At 38.4% G+C, this 21616-nt stretch overlaps 1 protein-coding gene across 1 annotated transcript; it reads right to left on the bottom strand.

The window, feature by feature from the left end:
• Positions 1-13142: 13142 nt before the first annotated feature.
• Positions 13143-14369, bottom strand: LOC110878044. Its single transcript, XM_022126303.2, has one exon. The coding sequence runs from the start codon at positions 14253-14255 to the stop codon at positions 13284-13286; it is 972 nt and encodes a 323-aa protein (XP_021981995.1). The 5' UTR covers positions 14256-14369; the 3' UTR covers positions 13143-13283.
• Between the last annotated feature and the right edge of the window lie 7247 nt (positions 14370-21616).

The raw sequence follows: 21616 nt of genomic DNA, 5'->3' as shown, positions 1-21616 counted from the left end.
CATGAAGTTCTTCAAGAACACATGATGACATCATCCTTGAACACTTGAGTCTTGATGATTTCACAGTTAAAAGTTAAGATTTAAAAGATAGAAAGGTGTAGGAGTGCGTGTAGATCAAGAAAGTACAAGATTTAGAACGAGATCTTACCGGAATCGAGAGAAATCTAAGATAAGATGGAGAGTACGAGCTGGTCGGTCAGAGGATTTCCAAAAGTGGAAATGAAGACAATGACAAGGGTATTTATAGGATGCCAAAAGAGGAAATGGCTGGCCGATCAGCCAGGCAGCTCAATCGGCTGGCAGCCTGATTCGATTGTTCGGTGCGACGATTTTTGAGATTTTTATTGCGATCGATGCGAATGCGTTAGAGTTTACTTTTCAAATTACTTTTAATCCCAACCACTCATATCTCGCGCTGTCTTTTCGCCACCAATTATCATACTATATTATCACACATAAATAGACATGCACAAGTAACACATAAGGCACACACACATGTATAACAATAATCAAAATGCGATATTCGAGTTAGCGAGCGCGATTTGCGATAAGCGATTAACCATGCAATTAGCGATAAATATAGCGATTAAACTTCGATTATTAACAGGTACTCCACAAAATACAACTAACGTAATCGATAAATTGACTAACTATAGTCAAAAAGTCAAAACAGGAATTGAGCAAAGAGTGACAGATCGCAATTAGCGATCTTTTCTTCCTATGACTTCAATCTTGACTTTGAATTTGACTTTGACTTTGACTTTCGAAAACACGGGGTGTTACAGCCTCCTCTTGTTTAGGGAATTTCGTCCTGAAATTAGGCCGAAGCCGTAACAAACAACTATGGATACTTCGCCTTCATGTCGCTTTCGAGTTCCCAAGTGAACTCCGCGCCTCGTTTGCCTTCCCATCGGACCTTCACAATGGGTATGCGTGAGCGTCTGAGTTGCTTGGTTTGGCGATCCATGATTTCGACAGGCTTCTCCACGAAGTGCAGTGTTTCGTTTATTTGGAGGTCATCGAGGGGTACAATTAAATCATGCTCAGCCAGGCACTTTCGGAGGTTTGACACGTGGAAAGTCGGGTGGACGTTACTAAGTTCCTCCGGTAGTTCAAGTCTGTAGGCGACTTTTCCAATCCTTTCCAGGATCTTAAAAGGTCCAACATATCGAGGCGCTAGTTTCCCTTTCTTGCCGAATCTGACCACATCCTTCTAAGGTGATACCTTTAGGAGTACGTAGTTGCCAACGTCAAATTCAAGGGGCTTGCGTCTTCTATCGGCGTAACTTTTCTTTCTACTTCGAGCTTTCAACAAGTTGTCTCGAATTTGGAGGACTTTGTCAGTCGTTTCTTGTAGTAGCTCGGGGCCGGTTAGTGGCGAATGACCGATCTCGTGCCACACAATAGGCGATCGACATCTTCTTCCGTATAAGGCCTCGAATGGTGCCATTTGTATGCTGGTATGATAACTGTTGTTATACGAGAATTCGACTAACGGTAGGTATTTATCCCAATTACCACCGAATTCTATGACACACGAGCGGAGCATGTCTTCAAGAGTACGGATCGTTCTTTCAGTTTGTCCGTCGGTTTGAGGATGGAATGCAGTACTTAAGTTAAGCGTCGTACCGAGAGCCGCTTGAAACGTTTCCCACAATCGCGAGGTAAACCGAGCATCACGGTCAGAGATGATGTCGCGAGGCGTACCATGATTACAAATGATCTCGTCGGTGTAGATCCGGGCTAATCGTTATACCTTGTAGTCTTCCCGTATTGGCAAAAAGTGAGCAGATTTGGTCAAACGATCAACGACAACCCAAATGCTGTCGTGACCTGATGACGCGTGCGGAAGCTTCGTTATGAAGTCCATAGCTATACTCTCCCACTTCCATATAGGGATTGGCAGTTGTTCGAGTAAGCCAAAGGGTCTTTGATGTTCAGCTTTGACTCTTGCACAAGTCAGGCATTTTCCGACATAGAGAGCGATATCCCTTTTCATGCCCGGCCACCAGTACTTATAGCGAAGATCCTGGTACATTTTATTGGCACCGGGATGAATAGAATATCGGGATTTGTGGGCCTCGTTCATTAAAATTTGTCGCAATTCGGTCCGCTTAGGGATCCAAATTCGGTCCAGCAAATAGAAGACCCCATTCAATTTGCTTACAAGCTGAGCTCCATCGTGATAGATTCTCTCCTTCTTCAGAGTGCGCCGCGGATGAGGGTTTCGAGGTCGTGTTGGGCTTGGGTATTGCGAATACTGAGCAAATAACTCCGTCTGCTGAGCGCATTGGCAACAACATTTGCTTTGCCTGGGTGATAACGAATCTCATAGTCGTAATCGTTTAGAAGTTCTACCCATCGGCGTTGATAGGGATGGCAATGGGTCGGGTTCGGGTCGGGTATTGGTAATCCCATACCCATACCCGTTTGTAAAATTGTGTCCCATACCCGACCCAATACTCGTTGGGTATATGTCGGGTAATTACCCGTCGGGTACCGGGCCACACTACAAAAAAACTAAGTATTAGGGACTGAAAAATCAGTATCTGATACATCAAAATCAGTCCCAAGTTGTTATCAGGGACTGATTTGCCAGTCCCCAGCCAGTCCTGGATACCTAGTCCTAGATAGTAGTTTTGGTAACTAAAAATCAGTCCCAATTGCATGACACCAACAGGGATTAATGATCAGTCTATGATACATACAAATTCAGTCTTAAATTTGTCCCCAGTACCACGTCATTTCAGTCCCCAATACATTTCTTTCATGACTGAAAATCAGTGTCTAATACTATGATAATTCGATCTCAAATGAATTTATTAATCATGATTTATAGTTTAAATATATAATCATTCATCAATATATATATGTATATATATACACACACTAAATCTTATCTCATAAAAATATAAAATAATATATTTACCAAATGTATTATACTTAGTCACAATTAAGGGTGCAAACGACTAGGGCGATTCCACTCGGGCTTGAGGTTGTTTAACTTATGAGGCCTCGGATCGGTTCAAGTTTTGTTTTTAAAATTTGAGCTCAACTCGTGGGTAGTTTCTTAAGCTCGGATTAATTTTTATTTGTTAAATAATTTATATTAATTATAAATACTAGTCATTTATGCTCGCGAGCTGGCTCAGGCTCGATAAGTAAAGCTCGAGTTCGGGCTTGGGCTCACTTAAAAGATGTTTGACACTATACTTCTCTTACAATCGTAGAACTTGAGCCAAATGATTGGATAGTAAAAATCAGTCCTTAATCCTTTTCATACAAAAAAATGCGTTCAAGATTAAATATCAGTCCCAAATTTGATTCATTTTTGAAATAGTAAGGACTGATTTTCATTCTCTAATATGTTCAACTCACATTAAAGACAAAAGATCAGTCATTAATATGCTTGCACCATTTTTTATTACAAAGAGAACTTATTTGGGACTGAAATTCAGTCACGAAAAAGGTTCCACCCAAAACCTTATATTGCACATGAATATTTGTGACTGAAACTTAGTCCCAAATAAGGTGGAAAATAATTAGCGACTGATTATCAGTCACTAATATAAGTCGTATAAAAATCAGTCCCCAATGTTATCAGTAACTGATAAATCAGTCCCACATATTGTGTATTCGAGACTGGTATATCAGTCCCTAATATTTTAGTCTCTAATAGTCACTTTTCTTGTAGTGTATACTCACGGGTATCGGGTATACCCATTAGTTTGTTAAAAGATATACATTGGGATTTCCAATACATTTATTACTATTATAATTATTATATAATTTTATTTATGCAACAACTATTATAAATTAAAATATACATTACATACATATAAGTTTTATCATAAATTAATAATAACTTTATAATATTTATACACTTATATTTATATACTTCACAACATACAAAATATAAATACTATCATCGAATACATATGCTAAAAGAAAATTTATTTTTTCATATTATGAACATACTAAAACAAATCACTAATAGATAAGGGTTAATGGAAAATAAAAATATATATTAAAAACTTCGGGTACACGATCGGGTATATAGTTCGGGTAAACGGGTTTGTCGTTTCGGGTAATCGGGTCGGGTATCACCTAATCCCATACCCGACCCATACCCACGAAATTTTTAAAACTAATCCCATACCCGGCCCAATACCCGTCCCGTCGGGTATCGGGTATACCCGTCCCATTTGTGTCGGGTTTCGGGTATACCCGTCGGGCTCGGGTATTTTTGCCATCCCTAGGCGTTGACGCATATCAAGTTCTTTTTGATCAAAGATGTGTTGTAAACTCCTGTGATCGGTGAAGATCGTACACTTGGTACCATACAGGTAGTTTCGCCAAATCTTTAATGCAAAAACAACCGCGCCTAGCTCGAGATCATGGGTTGTATAGTTCTTCTCGTGGATTTTGAGCTGACGAGATGCGTAAGCTATAACCTTGTCTCGCTGTATAAGAACACAACCAAGACCAAGATTGGAAGCATCACAATAGACAATGAAGTCGTTGTTTCCGTCGGGCAATGTGAGAACAGGAGCATTGCAAAGCATGTGCTTGAGGGTTTGGAAAGCAGACTCTTGTTCGGTTCCCCAAACAAAAGGCTTGTCCTTATGCGTAAGAGCGGTAAGCAGCACATCGATTTTAGAGAATCCTTTGATAAATCTTCGGTAATAGCCTGCTAATCCGAGAAAAGAACGGACTTCGGACGGGTTCTTAGGCGTAATCCAACTCTTAACTACTTCAATCTTTGCGGGATCGACATGTATTCCTTGACTATTGACTATGTGACCCAGCAACTTAACCTCTTCTAGCCAGAATTCGCACTTGGAGAACTTGGCATAGAGTTGATTCCCCTGGAGTAGCTCGAGAACCAAACGTAGATGTTGCGCGTGTTCGGCTTTCGACTTCGAATAGATCAAGACATCGTCGATGAACACGATGACGAAACGGTCTAGAAATGGCTTACACACACGATTCATCAGATCCATGAAAACCGCGGGTGCATTAGTTAAACCAAAAGGCATAACAACGAACTCATAGTGGCCGTAGTGAGTGCGAAAAGCAGTTTTGGGTAAATCTTCTTCCTGGATGCGTAGTTGGTGATAGCCTAAGCGTAGATCGATCTTTGAGAAACACGTAGCTCCTTGCAGTTGATCAAACAAATCGTCGATACGTGGCAGGGGATAGCGGTTCTTGTTGGTTAACTTATTCAACTCCCGATAGTCGATGCACATCCTGAACGACCCATCCTTCTTTTTTAACGAAGTGGACTGGCGCGCCCCAAGGAGAGGTGCTCGGGCGAATAAAGCATGTTTCAAGTAATTCCTCGAGTTGGTTCGAGAGTTCACGCATTTCAGACGGCGCGAGTCGATAAGGAGCTTTGGCAATGGGGTTAGCTCCAGGAATGAGGTCGATACGAAAGTCGATATCACGACTTGGCGGAAGTACTGTAAGATCATCAGGGAACACCTAAGGAAATTCACGGACTACAGGAACGTTTTTAACTTCGGTCTTACTTTTCTTTTCCTTCTCCGCTACTACAATGTTAGCCAAAAAAGCTCTGTATTCCTTGCGGAGATACTTGCTAGCTTGGACAAATGACATGAGCTTGAGTCCTTTCGAAGCAGTTTCACCATACACACATAAAGAATCACCATTCGCGAGCGAAAATCGAATCATCTGTCGAAACACACAACTTCAGCATGGTTTTCGCGAAGAAAGTCCATGCCTATTATGACGTCAAAACTTCCGAGTTGCATCAGAATAAGGTCGATCGGAAAGATGTGATTGTTGAGCTCAAGGGTGCAATCACGAAGAACAGAATTAATGGCGACAGTTCTTCCAGTGGCGACTTCGACATCGAACGTTGAGGAGAGTTGGGAGCGCGTACGACTAAGGAGCTTCTCGAATTCAAACGATACAAAGTAGTTATCGGCTCCAGTATCAAACAAACACGATGCATAAATACCATTCACAAGGAACGTACCATTAACCACGTTGTTGTCAGCCTGGGCTTAACGCACGTTGATGTTGAAGGTTCTGGCGCGTGCTGCTTGTTGCTGCTGCTGAGGCTGCTGCTGCTGCTGCTACTGCTGGGGCTCTTGTTTCACAACCCTGTTCGGGCACATGTTCGCAAAGGGGTTGGGGTCACCACAAGCGAAGCAGACTCGGGCGTTGATCGCGGGTGCCTTAGCTGCGTGTTGGCCTCGCGGGGCTGGGAGCAGAGCTTGATGAGCAGTGGCTTGAACTGGGGCTTGACGAGGTCCAGTACGGCAGTTAGCAGTGAAGTGGCCGTACATGTTGCAGTGAGCACAAAAACGATAGGCAAGACCCACCGGATGGTGATATGAGCATGTTGGGCAAACCAGATGGGGGCCTGTGTATGCACGCTTTGCTGGCGGCGCATATGTTACTGGTGCTGGTCGGTGGTGAGATTGCTGCTGAGCCGATATGGCTTGGAGAGGAGCAGCAGTGGTAGTGACATCACAGTTCTTGTTGCTGGAGCTGTTGTTGTTGTTCTTCTTCTTGCGATGTGATGACTTTGACGGTTGAGCAGTGGTGGTTTCAGCGGTTGGCGCAGTGGTGGCTTGGTACAGAGACTTGGAGGGCTTATCCCAAAAACCAGCTTTTACTCGCTTGTCGTTGATTTCAGCGGCAAGCAAGTAAGTCTCTTCAATCGATGATGTCTTCGCGGCGTGAACAAAATCCGCAACACAGTCAGGTAAAGCTCGAATGTACTTCGTGATTGCCATATCAGACGTCTTGACTTGATCGGGACAAATAATGCTGAGCTGCTTAAAGCGAGCAGTCAGGGCAGCGTTGTCTCAATCCTTCTGCTTAATGTTCCAAAACTCGTCCTCCAGCTTTTGGCGTTCATGGGGAGGGCAGAATTCGTCCATCATGATGGCTTTCAACTCTTCCCAGGTCAGCTCATAAGCTGCATCATTCTACCATTTGTTTCGTCCGGGCGTCCACCAGTCTAGAGCGCGGGACTGGAAGACGCCGGTTGCGTTTAGGGTACGGAGATTTTCAGGACAGCCGCTTTGGCGCAGAGTGACTTCGACGGAATCGAACCATTGGAACATAGCTGTTGGGCCATCTTCTCCGGTAAATTCCTTTGGTCCGCATGCCTTGAATTGTTTGAAGCTGAAAGTAGTCTTAGCGGCCTCTTTGGGAGCTTCGGTTCTCGACTCCTCGGATGACTTGCTGACGTTCTCATAGACATCACTCACAGCCTTTGCTACTTGCTTGGCAATGATAGCAGCAAGACGCTTGTCTCTCTTTTCTTGGCGAGTTAGTAGGTGACGGGATCCTGAGGATGGTCCAGTTGACATTATCTGCAATAGCCATCATCGTAGGTCTCAGACACGTCATTATCAAATCTCACCTCACACGTCTCGCACTTACTAAAGCTTAGGAACACGTTGCATAATTATATAAACACATAAGCACGAATTCACAGATTCACGTAAACACGACATCACATAAACACGTAAGCACATAAGCATGGAAGACGCAAAATCACAGAGGCACGTAAGCACGTAGTCATCAGAAGCACAGAAACACATACGCATGCAAAGGCGGAGGCACAGAAGCAAATACACACGCAATTCTCCTAGAAGCACATAGAGTATTTTGACTGCCTCAGAGTTCGCGAGTGTTCGAATATAGCGATCGCGTTTAGTATATCGATTAGTATAGTATAAGCGTATAGCATAGCATAGCGTCGTCCTATGGTAGCGACTTGTTAGCTTTTTGAGATAGAAGTGCAGTGCGAGTCGTGCGTGTTGATCGAAATAACAAGGCAAAATCGAGTAGCTCTCAAAAATTTTAAACACATAAGCAGGTAAAGGCACATAAACACATAAAATCAACGAGTTATCAGAGTCAGCAGTTTGCGGGCTCAGAATCAAATCGCATAAAAATCGAGATATAGGTTGTATTCGGCTAAACAGACATCGACTAACCAAAGTGATTCGACTATTCTCAAGGATCTGTCGTGCACATTTGACCCTCGGGATTATGCTTTTGCCTCGATTCTTGGGCGTTTGGCACATATCCGTTAGTCGCATTGTGACTTCAGGTCCTTGGAGTCCGTCGAGACTTTGGTGAGAGTTTTGTAAAATCGGCGGAACAAGTCGTCAAGGTTAGGGTTTCACCCCTGGCTTAACAACTTTGCTCCTGTTTTTGATAAAAATAGAGGAGATTATTCATCAAAATATGGATTTCACTCCTGATTTGGTAAAATTCCCCCCGTTTGTAAGTATATACGCGGGTCGATTAAGCAGATTATGGTCGAGAGTTGCGGTTTTCACACCTATTCTCGACTTAATCGCTTGTCTCTATTTGAAAATTCGAGTGCAGTGATAGTGTAGTATAAGCGATAATGGCGAGATATAGCGCATAAGCTCGGTCTGTTGGTTCCTAGCTATAGTCTAGGTCTCTAAGACATCGACCCAGACTAGGTCGAGTCTAGCCAAATTCCCTTTATTTATGGCTCTGATACCAATCTGTCACACCCCAACCGATGGCGGAATCATCGGGGAATGGCACTGAGCGAAACAGATTGTCCAGAAGTTTCCATAACAATTATCATTACTATTCAATTTAAAATAACATGTCCCATACCGTGCCTCAAATAGTAAACAAATTAATACAGGCAAAAATCTAGGCAAATAATTTTGTTCTGACAACTCAGATTTAAATATAGCAATTGTTTATCTGCTTCTAGAGACCCTTGATTTAATTGATACAGACAACTATTTGTTGGACTCTAGAGCTTTATTCTAGCCTCGCTTTCCTAGCAGATAAGCGTCCTAAACACCTGTCACATATGTTAAAATAAAGTCAATACACATAGTGTAAAGGCGAGTATACAAGTTTGATAATAGCATATAGAGTTCGAAATAGTTTACGCATAACCAGCACGTACACAGAGGAAAACGATGCATGTTAATTATCGACATGGACCTATCGATACCAATGACTGCGGGTTGACTGCCCAAGGCAGTTCGTAATACATGATCACCACTGTAATCCATGGAAATAATTGTCCTTAACAACCCCCGTGTGAACGGGTGCTGAGTCCAAACTATAGTACCATCGTCGTTAAGGCAGGTAGACAGCATTCCACGTGTAAACATAACAACAAGCATTCATTTAGTCACGTAATACATGCGGTAACGGTTAGCGTTAAAAGTATTGCGTAGTGTGTTCGATTGTGATTTTGTATAAGTAACGTATGTAACACCCAAAAGTGCTAAAGCAAAAAGGGTTCGAGTATACTCACAGCGATTGATGGATTGAAGGGAGCGCTTGAGAGTAGGGTTAGCCTGAATAGTTCGATAGCATAATGATAAGCAACGCGTAAAACGGAAACAAGTGTTAAAGGATCGGACAGCTGGTTGACAGTCTGTTCGGACAGTTGTCCGGTCGGACGGTAGTCCAATCGGATGGCTGTTCGAGTGGATTGTTTCTTCCTTTGAGTAAGATGTGTTTGTGTATGATGGTTTGACTTTTGAAGTTTTTGTTGCAGTATTTGAAAACATTGAAGTATTCTTACCTTTCAGGTCGGTCGATCGGACGGTCGTTCGATCGGCCGGCGACCCGATCGGCTAGATACCTCAATATAAACAAGTTCTCAGCAGAAGGCACTCGATCAGACAGCAGTTCGATCGGGTGGCGTTCCTAGTGTATCGAACATGTTGAAAATCGATTAAGTGTTGAAGTCAAGTATCTCATGAACCGAAGAGTAATTCAATCGGACGGCAGTCCGATCGGTTTGTTGTTCGTTCGATACCCTACTTCAGATAAGGTGATTAAGTGTGGGACCCAAGTGCTAGCCGATCGGCTGGCCAGTCGTTCGGCTTGTCTGTCCGTTCGGCTGGCTGTCTGTTCGGACAGCACCTTGTCCTGGTCGGCCTGTTCTTCTAACACTTGATTGTTTTGATTGTTTGTCATTTTATCGAGGTATTTTGATAACGAGTCAAACCGCAGAAACCTCGTCGTTACTTGGTTCTCCTGATCAGACAGGAATCACCCAAATCCGGTTAGTGAACGGTTCGAGACGGTGTTTAACGTTTAACCCGAAATCGGTGAACCTCATGGATAGAATCCGGATCTTGAGTCACGTAACCACCAGAATGATTAGCAAGTTGGCACAAGCTCCGTTTCTATCGGTTTTGAAGACATTGGGTGTAAAAGAGTTGAAAGAAAGTCGGAAATCCATCTTTCAATCTCTTTCACCGTGAATATGTTTAGATCTGTGAGAGATCTTTGTTTGTTTATATGAAAATCGGTTAGATCCAAGTTATTCTTGGTAGATTGAGGCCAAAGCATGAAGCTCTTCAAGAACACATGATGACATCATCCTCGAACACTTGAATCTTGATGATTTCACGGTTAAAAGTTAAGATTTAAAAGATAGAAAGGTGTAGGAGTGCGTGTAGATCAAGAAAGTACAAGATTTAGGACGAGATCTTACCGGAATCGAGAGAAATCTGAGATAAGATGGAGAGCACGAGCTGGTCGGTCAGAGGACTTCCAAAAGTGGAAATGAAGACAATGACTGGGGTATTTATAGGATGCCAAAAGAGGAAATGGCTGGCCTATCGACCAGGCAGCTCGATCGGATAGCATGTCCGATCGGACAGCAGTCCGATCGGCTGGCTGTTCGATCGGCTGGCAGCCTGATCAATCAGTCGCCTGATGCGAATGTTCGGTGCGACGATTTTTGAGATTTCGATTTCGATTGCGATCGATGCGAATGCGATAGAGTTTACTTTTCAAATTACTTTTAATCCCAACCACTCATATCTCGCGCTGTCTTTTCGCCACCAATTATCATACTATATTATCATACAATCATCCTTAATTCGTATTCGTTTTGCGATTGCGATTCGATTGCGATTGAGTTCGATTCCGATTTGATTAATTACCACACACACATAAATAGACATGCACAAGTAACACATAAGACACACACACACGTATAACAATAATCAAAATGCGATATTCGAGTTAGCGAGCGCGATTTGCGACAAGTGATTAACCATGCGATTAGCGATAAATATAGCGATTAAACTTCGAATATTAACAGGTAATCCACATAATACAACTAACGTAGTCGATAAATTGACTAACTATAGTCAAAGAAGTCAAAACAGGAATTGAGCAAGGTGTGAAAGATCGCAATTAGCGATCTTTTCTTCCTTTGACTTCAATCTTGACTTTGACTTTGACTTTCGAAAACACGGGGTGTTACAAATACTTTTGCCAAAAAGAACAACCTACACCGGTTACTAGGATCTCATCCTTGGCAGGAAGGATCGGGTCTTGATCTTACCTCCATTGAAAGTTACTAATGCGTTAAGTTCACCACCACCAAACTGAAACGAATTGATCACACGTCACCACCGTCATCCCAACGGTACTCCCACACCAACTAACATCAACCAAAGTTTGCTTTATTTTATGTAAAACAGTTTGAGCCTTTCTTTGATCGTAATTTTACCATCCTGTCAAAATTCTCCTTGATAAGCCCCCTTTAATATCAACCACCAAAAAGACAACTACCCACCGGTTGATCCATCCCTCGGTCGCCAAACGAATCCTTAAGCCCCTCGCTCTTTTATTTCTTCCGCGACACGCTCGTTGATTTTTCTAAAAAAACCGACCCACAGGACGGGAGCCGTGAGCAGCTACAAGTGGTACCGGTGTTTATTAAAATTTTCGCAGCAAAAATTTCATCAGGACCGTATGTATGTCAGGAAAAATGTCTGAGTTTTCAAACATCGTAGTTTTCATTTCATAAACTGTGGGTTAAAACCTATATTTACATAAAGGATTTTCATAGGATAAACCTTAATTACAAAACACGTTTTATTCAGGTTACATAGCCACTTATTTAAGCTTGAGTGCCTTGTAGCACTTTTCCTTTTCTTCACAGTAATTCATCTGAAACGCGTTTCAAAAACATTTGATCAATGAAAAATATTGATGGGTTCATTCAATACTCAATAATGTAAACAGAAACCTTCTTATAATTACAACATTAAGAGTTTTTACATTTGTTTATTTCTTACTATTACCCAAAGGTATTTGTCACTCTGCAATTCATGTGACTATGGTCATATCACTATTGATCATTCTCTCAACTAGTGAAGCTTATCAAGTAGTGTATACAAAACCCCATATACTGGCAGTAATTTACACTTAATCACTGTAATATAAGTAACAATTGGAAAACATTTAGAGTTTTGAAGGTATTTGATAAAATAGAATGACTCACATTGCACAATTTAGGGTTTTCAGGCATCTTGGGTTTAAGTCCTGGCTCCTAGATATACACACAATGTAACACATATTAGTGTAAGAAACCAAATCAAACTTCAACGATAATCACGAGATCAAAACCGTAACATATAAAGTATCACCTTATTTAGGCAGAACTTCGGGTTTTCGTTGCTAGGGTTTCGGATCGATCGGACATGGCATCGTTCCAGTGATTAGGATTTCGTACATGGGTATCGTAACAGTGTTTCGGGAATAGAGTTTAGAGAAGTATAGAATTCGATTTTTGCGAAATCGTTTGAGTAGTGTGAAATGTCCCAACTCGCTCTATTTATAGCTGAAAATGGGTACCGTCGCGCCACGCGACGGGCACCAATGGTTTGGTCGCGACAGGCGACGAGGATGCCTAGGGCTTAGGTGTGCTTAGTCACCCATGTAGGCTTACCACGTGGCAACACGTGACATCCGGAGAATCCGGATTTTTTGGAGTTGTTTCAGATTAAAAAAATTATGAGCCAAATCCGATACGGTATAAAAACCAGATTTTAAAACATTGTTTTTTTTTAATTATACGTTCAACAAATAAAGGTAAAAAGGATTGATACCAATTGAACGTAAAAACCCACCAACTATCCTTCTCTTTTATTTCCGTTTTCAGCGAATGCCGATTTACCGCTACTGTAGCTCCGCATGGTGCTACTCACGTTCACGTAAAATGACTATCAAAACCAGCAAGCTCTGATACCAATTGTTAAAAAATCAAACTCTTGATCAAACACAAACACGAGATTGAAGAGCTTATTTAACTCTTTTTCTTGTTAATCCAAAGCACACAATAAAACCAAAAAAAAGCCCTTTTCATATTTACTAATTCAAGTTTTACATTTTATTTATTCCTAATCCCAAAATCTTACTTACAAATTACAACTAATCGGAGATTTACACAACAAACCCTAAATAACAAAAACAAACATAAATCATCCATTTTTAGCAGCGGTGAAATTCGCATACGCAGCAAGCTGATCTTCCCGGTACGGAAGATACGGCTTATTCGCCGGAATATTCCTTTCCGTCTTCGTAAACTTATACGCCGGAATATTCTTCAATTTAACAGTTTTCCCGATCTGTTTTACCTTTTCCGGTGAAACTGGAGGAATAAAAATAAACACCGGCGAATCCTTTTCCTTACCGGTAGAATAACCGTCGTCACTGTAGCTTCGTTTAAGTAGATCTCGAACCTTCCACCTGTTCGACGTATTGCCAATCGAAATCGAATTACTCTTCTTATGCTTTGATTGTTTTCGACGTGGATTCGAATCCGGCTTCCACACGCAGTAAGTATCCGGCGTTATTCCGGCTAAATCGTCCGTCTCCGACGACGAATCCGACATCGTTTCACGAGTTTCGTCAAACAGTTTCATCAGCGATAACTGTTTCGCCAGAGGCTGTTCAGATTCCGTTTGCAAAGTATTAACACCGTTATCGACTTCCGTCTTCGAAGTATTAACGTCGTTACGGAGATTAATATCTCCGTCTGACGGTTTAGGTTTAGATTTAGATTCAGAGTCCGTCTTCAAACTATCAACGCCGTTAAATATATCCAGATCCAAGTCTGACGTCAGCAAATTCTGATCAAAAAGCGGATATCTCGGCGAGATCTGATCGCCAGAGACGAATTCCGATGAAATCTGGAACAGATTAGAGTCTGTACACATAACAGGAAACTCAAACTCCTGTTCGTCTTCATCTTCAATCAGATTCACCGTTTCTGTGTGAGGAATTGTGCTTACGTCACCCTTGGCGGTATTATTATCATTATCGTCGGTGAAAGTGAAGATATCGTCGTCGTTGTTGAAGTTGTTCTGTGTAAGAAGCTGTAGAACGACTCTATCGGCGATATTTGCGGTGGTGTTAGAAGAATTTGTGTAGATTGTTGAAGTTGACTCCATGTTTGTGATGAACTTTTTAGGGTTTTGTTGAAGTTGCAGGTGATTTGATTATTATGGAGTGTGCGAACTTTGAGTATATATAAGGTCGTTGGTTATGGATTCTTTTTTGGGTTCAAGTGGAGAAATAATAAAAACTATTATTGAATTTGAAACATCTCATTCTTCTAGAAGCTGATATTTAAATTTAAATCGACATGTCACTTTTCCATGTAGGCAAGGGAACATGGACCGGATTTTAATTTTTTTTGGTAACTAGTGGAATTTGTCCGTGTGTTGTAGCAAGAATTCAATTTGGCAGAACGACATTGACACTCATATAGCAATTGTACCGATTTATTTCAAAAACCACAAAGACAAATAGTGGTACTGATACTTAGATGCAAAAATAAAAATATTAGTTGTATTTGACTTGTTCAACATTGAACAAAACTTCTATCAAAACATAGATAAAAATAACATGTCGCACATGTCTCCCTTCTATTCATGAGGTAAAGAATTCAAATTGTACGTTAAAAATCAAAATTTGTTTACAATAAATTAATTTGAATAACAAATATTATTTATTTTAATAAAGATTAAATACATTAATGAAAACTAGTGCTATTAAATCCGTGCGTTGCATCAGAAATCCTCGCGTTGCGTCGTGGGTGGGTATTAGTTCGTTTAACTTCGGTACTGACACTTGTTATAGCAACCAAAAGAGAAAAAAAATCATGATATGACCAAAAATATAGCAACACAACGGGAATTTGATCGGTATTGGTTTGTTTTGTTACGCCACCTACACTCGTTACAACAAGCTATAGAGAAAAAAATTTGATATGACCAAAAAATGCCGACACGTGATTTACATGGATCAAAAACAAAGACAAGTTATATAAGATATATAAAAAACCAACATAATACATATAAAAAACCACTAAACAACACATATAAAAAAACATTTAAAACAAATAATTACTGTTCATTAAGTTTGTCTATTAATACAATACAATACAATAATGATAAATAACATAAGTTTCCTTGTATTTCTTATCATGATAATTTTTATTGCTTTTTTATTGGTATAAGCTGAAGTTGATTCATGCGCTAAACACATGTATGTGTATGATAGAAAAAAGGGGAAAATTACGGCAGTAGCCGTTTGACCAGGCCTTTTACCAAAATAGTCATTTGACCAGCCTTTATGCCCCTACACATGTCAGTCCATCCAAGTGAACTCTCATTTTTATGCACCTTCAATCCAGCCACAACCAAGCGGACACGTGTCCCTCTTACCTGAACCGGCTTTATGCCGCTACATGTCAGCCGAGCCGCTACAAGTACAAGCCGAGCCGCTTCGCCCTGGATCTAAGCCGCTTCAGCATGCCACCTACCCCCAAGCCGTTTCATTTGAATTTATGAGCTTTCAACACATGCCCAAGCCGCTACACCCTGGATCTAAGCCGCGTCAGCATGCCACCTACCCCCAAGCCGTTTCATTTGAATTTATGAGCTTTCAACACATGCCCAAGCCTTTACATGTGTTTTTTTATTTCATAGATTTTTAGTTTAATCGTACGTTTATATAAATGCTTGTCCGTTTGTTTGCTATTGTATCTTAATAAATAAAGTCTTGTCTTATTTAGTGTCTATTGCAATGTACATAAAATATAAAATTTATCATATATAAAAGTTGTTAAATACAAAAGCTTTTCTTTGATCCTAACCCACTACAAATATAATGAGTTTGAGATTTTAAAGCTAAGTAAAACGTCATAAAACCGAGAGGTAACCCACCCGATGAAAAAATTGGCATAAAACCGAGAGGTTCCATAGAAAAGGAGAGAACACAGAGTAGAGAACTCCTTCTGTATGGGATTCGGTTTTTTAAAGCTAAGAAAAACGTCATTTTCTTAAAAAATACAACATTGAAAAAATTTGTCCCACCTATACTTCAAAAACCAATTTGACATATTTTTTTGATATTTTTTTAAAAAATACTACTGAAATTTAAAAAGAGTTTTGAAACGGCTCGGCTTGGCCTTGAAAGGTCATGGCTTGTACTTGTAGCGGCTCGGCTAGCTTGTGGGGCAAGGGCACGAAGCGGCTCGGCTTGTACTTGTAGCGGCTCGGCTGACGTGTAGCGGCATAAAGCCGGTTCAGGTAAGAGGGACACGTGTCCGCTTGGTTGTGGCTGGATTGAAGGTGCATAAAAATGAGAGTTCACTTGGATGGGCTGACATGTGTAGGGGCATAAAGACTGGTCAAATGGCTATTTTGGTAAAAGGCCTGGTCAAGCGGCTACTGCCGTAATTTTCCCTAGAAAAAATGAATTATGACAAAGAGAAGCTTAATGACACTGTTTTCTATGAAGAATAAAATAAAACAAAAGGACCTAACACTTCTACGGTGAAAAAAAATAAAAAAAAAAGAATTTACTGCATCTAATCAATTGATCTTTTATATATAATAATTTCAATTTCAATTTGAAGATTGAATTGATATAGGTCGGTTTTGGTCTTTCCAGGTTCGGTTGGTCTTAGGTTGGATCAGTACCGATTATGAATTTATTTTATGCTAAGATGTTGCGTATTTAAGTTTTTTTTTTCGAAGTCAAACCGAATGTGTTTAATCAGTCTGATCTCGTTTTGTCTCAGTTTGGATATCTGAGTTACTTAGTTCAACCTGAATCTTGCAAGCCCTATAAGGGTTCATAGAAAAAGATAATTAAAAATCATAACCAAAAATATTTGTAATAATGGTTATGTGTTCGGATAAGCCAGAAATATAATATTGAGGTGTGAGATGAGAGTCGAGTATATCAAATTGGCTTGAGCTTATAATAATATGAGACAAGCTAGCATAACCTATAAACTTCGGTCCAAGCTCGAATTGAGTTTGTATTAAACACGTATCAATTTATGGCTCAATGAGCTAACTTGGTTTCTATAATGCTGATTTATTGTATTGTTTTTTATATAAGCCTAAAATAAAAATGAAATAACATCCTAAATTATTAAATGTCTTATTATTCTAGAAACTGATTTTTAAGTCCCCATCACACTATTCCACTATTCCATGTAGGGTTGAGAGAAGGGGTGTGTGTTTTGCTAGATTAGTACCGAATTTGAATTTTTTTAGAGTAAATTGTCAAAATTATCTATAAGGTTTGGACATACTTGTTATTTTCATCCAAAACAACTTTTTTTTACCATATATTCCTTCACTTTTGAGATTTTTTGCTATTTTCATTCAAATGTCTAATTTGTTTTATTTTTTCTATTAAACATTTGGATTAAAATGACAAAAAAATCTCAAATCTCAGAGACGATTTTGGCGGAAAAAAAAAGTCATACGTTTGGATGAAAATGACAAAAAAATCACAAAAGTAAAGGATTATATGATACAAAAAAGTTGTTTTAGATGAAAATAGCAAATATGTCCAAACCTTAGGGACAATTTTAGCAATTTACTCTTTTTATGTTAAAATGTTTCATATTTCGGTTTTTTTTTTTTTTTTCAAATCCAACTCGAATATATTCAATCAATCTGATCTCTTTGTTCCAACTTGGGTATCCAAGTTGCTTGGTTCAACCTGAATCTTGCAAAGGCTTATGAGAGACCATAGAAAAAATAAATCAAAAATGAAAACGCAAAATTTTATAATAACGGGCATGTATTTGGATAAGCCTCACATATAAGATTGAGGTGTGAGATGGCACTCAAGTCAATATCAAAGTGTGCTTGAACTTATAACAATATAAGGCAAGCTAGCCTAACTTTTAAACTTTGCTCCAACCAAGTTTGTAATAAACATGTATTAACTCGTGGCTCAATGAGCTAACTTGGTTTGTATAACGTTGATGTATTGTATATTTTTTATTCCTAAAATTATATAAGTGTCGCACATAGTATAAACGGTGTGGGCTTTGGTCTGGGATCGTCGAGGACCGGCGCCGCACCTCCGCCCATTCCCTCTCCCACCGGCGGCGTCCCACCCGTCCCCAGCCCGACGTTGAAGCCGCTCCACTATAAGACAAAAGCATGCTCACACACACATATACATACAACTCATATATATAAATATATATATTAGGCTCATCCATCATTTCTTTACCTCCATTATCTTTGCCCTATCCTTACACCCGATCTACGTGGCGGATCATCTTCCAAGAATGGACCATCACCATACCAGATAGCCTTATACCAAATATTACAAAATACTTCTTAGATTTGAATCTAGGACTTACCTTCTAAAAGACATGTATCTCTATCAAGATAGGCTAACCTCACATTCACATTGGCCATGTGATCAATGTGAAAGACATTAGGACAATTATGTGATCAATGTGAAAGGAAATTTAGGTAATTATAACCTCACGTTCCCAAAATTAGTTTTTAAGTCTACTTCGATTTTCTAGATATTATTATCTTTAATAATAATAATAATAATATTATTATTATTATTATTATTATTATTATTATTATTATTATGAATTTCCATTTAATATAAATAAAAAGACATTTAGTTTGCCACTGATCTACAAACCAATTAGTTTGGGGGAGGTGGGAAGATTTACTCACTTATGTGGGATTCCTGCCCGGGAGGTCTTAGGGTTGAATCTTGCGGGGGACAAATTGTGTCACCGGTTCAAACTTGCAATAATATGCCAGCCGCAGGATTCTTACTCGTGATCTGAGCGATCAAAGGCCAAATGCCTAACCGGGTGATCTAGCCGTCAAAAAAAGTGGTTTAGTTTAAACTCGAGACAATTCAAATGTTTAACAAAACGACCTCAAATAACTTAAGAACAGCTCAACACGTTAACACTTCCGTGATTAAAATTGTTTTCCTTGTTTTGATATATATATATATATATATATATATATAAGTTTTGTTAAATTGTTTCGATAGAAAAAGTATTTACCAAAGTGGTGTTTTTTGAAAAATATTTACCAAAATGGTGTTTTTGTCTCCTTTCTCGTCTTATTGAATATAAACTAAATTACTAATTCTATTATTTATTTTTGTTAACACTTTATTTATTATTATTTTTTAAAAACCCAATAAAACTAGATTAGTAATTTTATTATTTATTTATATTGACACTTTATTTTCTTTTTAAAACCCAGACTTGAGGTTCTCCATTGTGTCACCTAATATTGTCTTATCTAATGACTTATATACGATTAAAATAATTTACTCAATTTATAATTATATCTAAATTCAATTTAACATATATTTTGTTATTTTTAGTTGTAACAATAAAAGTGTTAAGTTAGTTAGTTATGAAAAAGGTCAGACACTAAAATAGTTTAGTATGTTTGTTAATATAAGATTACAGAAAAGTAAAAAAAGCAGGCCATAAAAATAAAATTTGGAGTTCGTTTTCTATGAATTGACAACACTTTAAAGTAGTTTAATCGATCAAAAATACATGATATTTTATTTATTTAGTAAAAAATAAAAAAAAACATATTAGCGTAGATAAGTAGATAAGAGTGATAAATAATTTTTTTTATTAAATAATTGAAATTAAAAAAAAGATCATTTTTTAAAGATCCGTAGCGAGTAAAGTTATGATGTTTGTCTAACTTTTTTATGTTTCTTATTTCATATTGTTTATTATATAAAAAGATAAGAAGTTGGTAAAACAAAATATAAAGAGTTGGTAAAAGGTAAAAAAGGAAGAAGAAAAAGAAAAACCTATAATGGATTGATTGGAGTAAAATAAAATATTATATTGATTGAATAAAAAATTATAACAAAAAAAATAATGAATAAGAAGTATTTTGTTGGGTTTCAAAAATAATCAAGTATTAATAGAAATAAATAATGAATTACTAAATTAGTTTTTATTTAATGGGATAAGGAGAGAGACAAAAACACCATTTTAGTAAATACTTTTTAAGAAACACCATTTTAGTAAATATTTTTTCCATCATCACTACTTTGGGAAAAAACTCAAAAAAGTGTGTACATGCACTTTTGAATATAAATAAAAATTATAATGAAAATACAGATGGATGCTTCTAGAAGGAGGAAATGATACGCCGGAAAGTGGTGGCTTCCCGCCGTCGTATGTAATCCATAATTTCTAGCTTGCCAGATGTAAATGGATTATCTTTTTCTAAATTAAAATAAATATAATAGTTTTTAAAGATAAATTTGTCTTTTTATTTGTTTCTTCAAATAGTCATTATTATTTATTAAGTTCGGTGTTGTCCGCAGCTGTATTAGCTTGTTCTTTATTTAACATGATCACCATTTTTTTTTTTTGAAAGGCTCATTCTATAAAAATTAATAAATTGAGAGTTTTGGGTTTATTAGTGTTTTTTTTTTTAATGCGTTGGTACTTATATATAATACATGATATACACAAAACTTTTATCATTCTATATGGTCGGATTTTTCTCTCTCTTACTTTATCTTTGTCATAACCAACAGACCAAGACCGATCGTTACTTCCCTTCTTCTCTTAACGATTCATTATGTTACAATTCTCTTTCTTTTCTTCACCGTCTATATTTTTTTCATCTCGTATTATACACGTATGTTTATTCTCGTGTTTTATTTGTTTTTCTTGTGTTGTTATTCCTATCACTACACCTTTGTTGCCGTGCCTCTTGTTTCATTGCAACCTCTATGGTTGTGATCCTGTAAATTCATTGCCATCTTTTGCAACCTCTAGGTGTTTTTTTACTATCTAATTTATTTAATTTAATACGTCACACTCAACGGCTAGAACAAGTAAGCCTAGTCAAGTCAAGGCATTGAAGAGAACTAGAATTGGGTTTTAATGTTTGTTCTCCCACTTACTATTAAATAAAGGGAATAATGGATTTTAATAATCCAAACTATTAGCCGTTAGTCGGTAACAGTCTTAACTCTTAATATTGTAAACTAATGGACCTTTATTAACATAACCTTAATTTCTTTTTGTCCCCTTATTGTTTTCGGTTTAGTAAAGGTCCATTGGTTTACAATATATGAAAAGATGAGACCAGATTATTTTTGAAGTTGGGACCGTTGCTGGCCAATGACTAATAGTTATGATTATTAAAATCCATTATTCCTAAATAAAATATGATCTTTTTTCTTGAACAACAATCTAGTACTAATTTTAGAATCTACACCAATGTCTACTATCGAACTGAAATTTTTGATGTCATAGAAAGAAGCACCTTACTGACAACCCTCCCCCCCCACCCCCGGGTTAGGCAAAAGTCTCTTTGTCGTTAAATAAGATATATAGTTAGGAATCTAGTACACTTCACCAAATCAATTGTATTATTAGGCAAGAAGCCATTAACATTACTTGATATCATCATTTTCATATTAATTATAGTTGATTAATAACATACAAGTTGTTATTCTA

The sequence above is a fragment of the Helianthus annuus genome, chromosome 4 (genome assembly GCF_002127325.2).
Source record: "Helianthus annuus cultivar XRQ/B chromosome 4, HanXRQr2.0-SUNRISE, whole genome shotgun sequence".
Classification (NCBI taxonomy): Eukaryota; Viridiplantae; Streptophyta; class Magnoliopsida; order Asterales; family Asteraceae; genus Helianthus; species Helianthus annuus.
The sequence above is the reverse complement of the archived record's forward strand: the minus strand, read 5'-3'. Positions and strand labels throughout refer to the sequence as shown.

What these genes read in the sequence shown, in the direction of transcription:
- LOC110878044 (XM_022126303.2), bottom strand. Translation starts at nt 14,255, where the DNA reads ATGGAGTCAACTTCAACAATCTACACAAATTCTTCTAACACCACCGCA.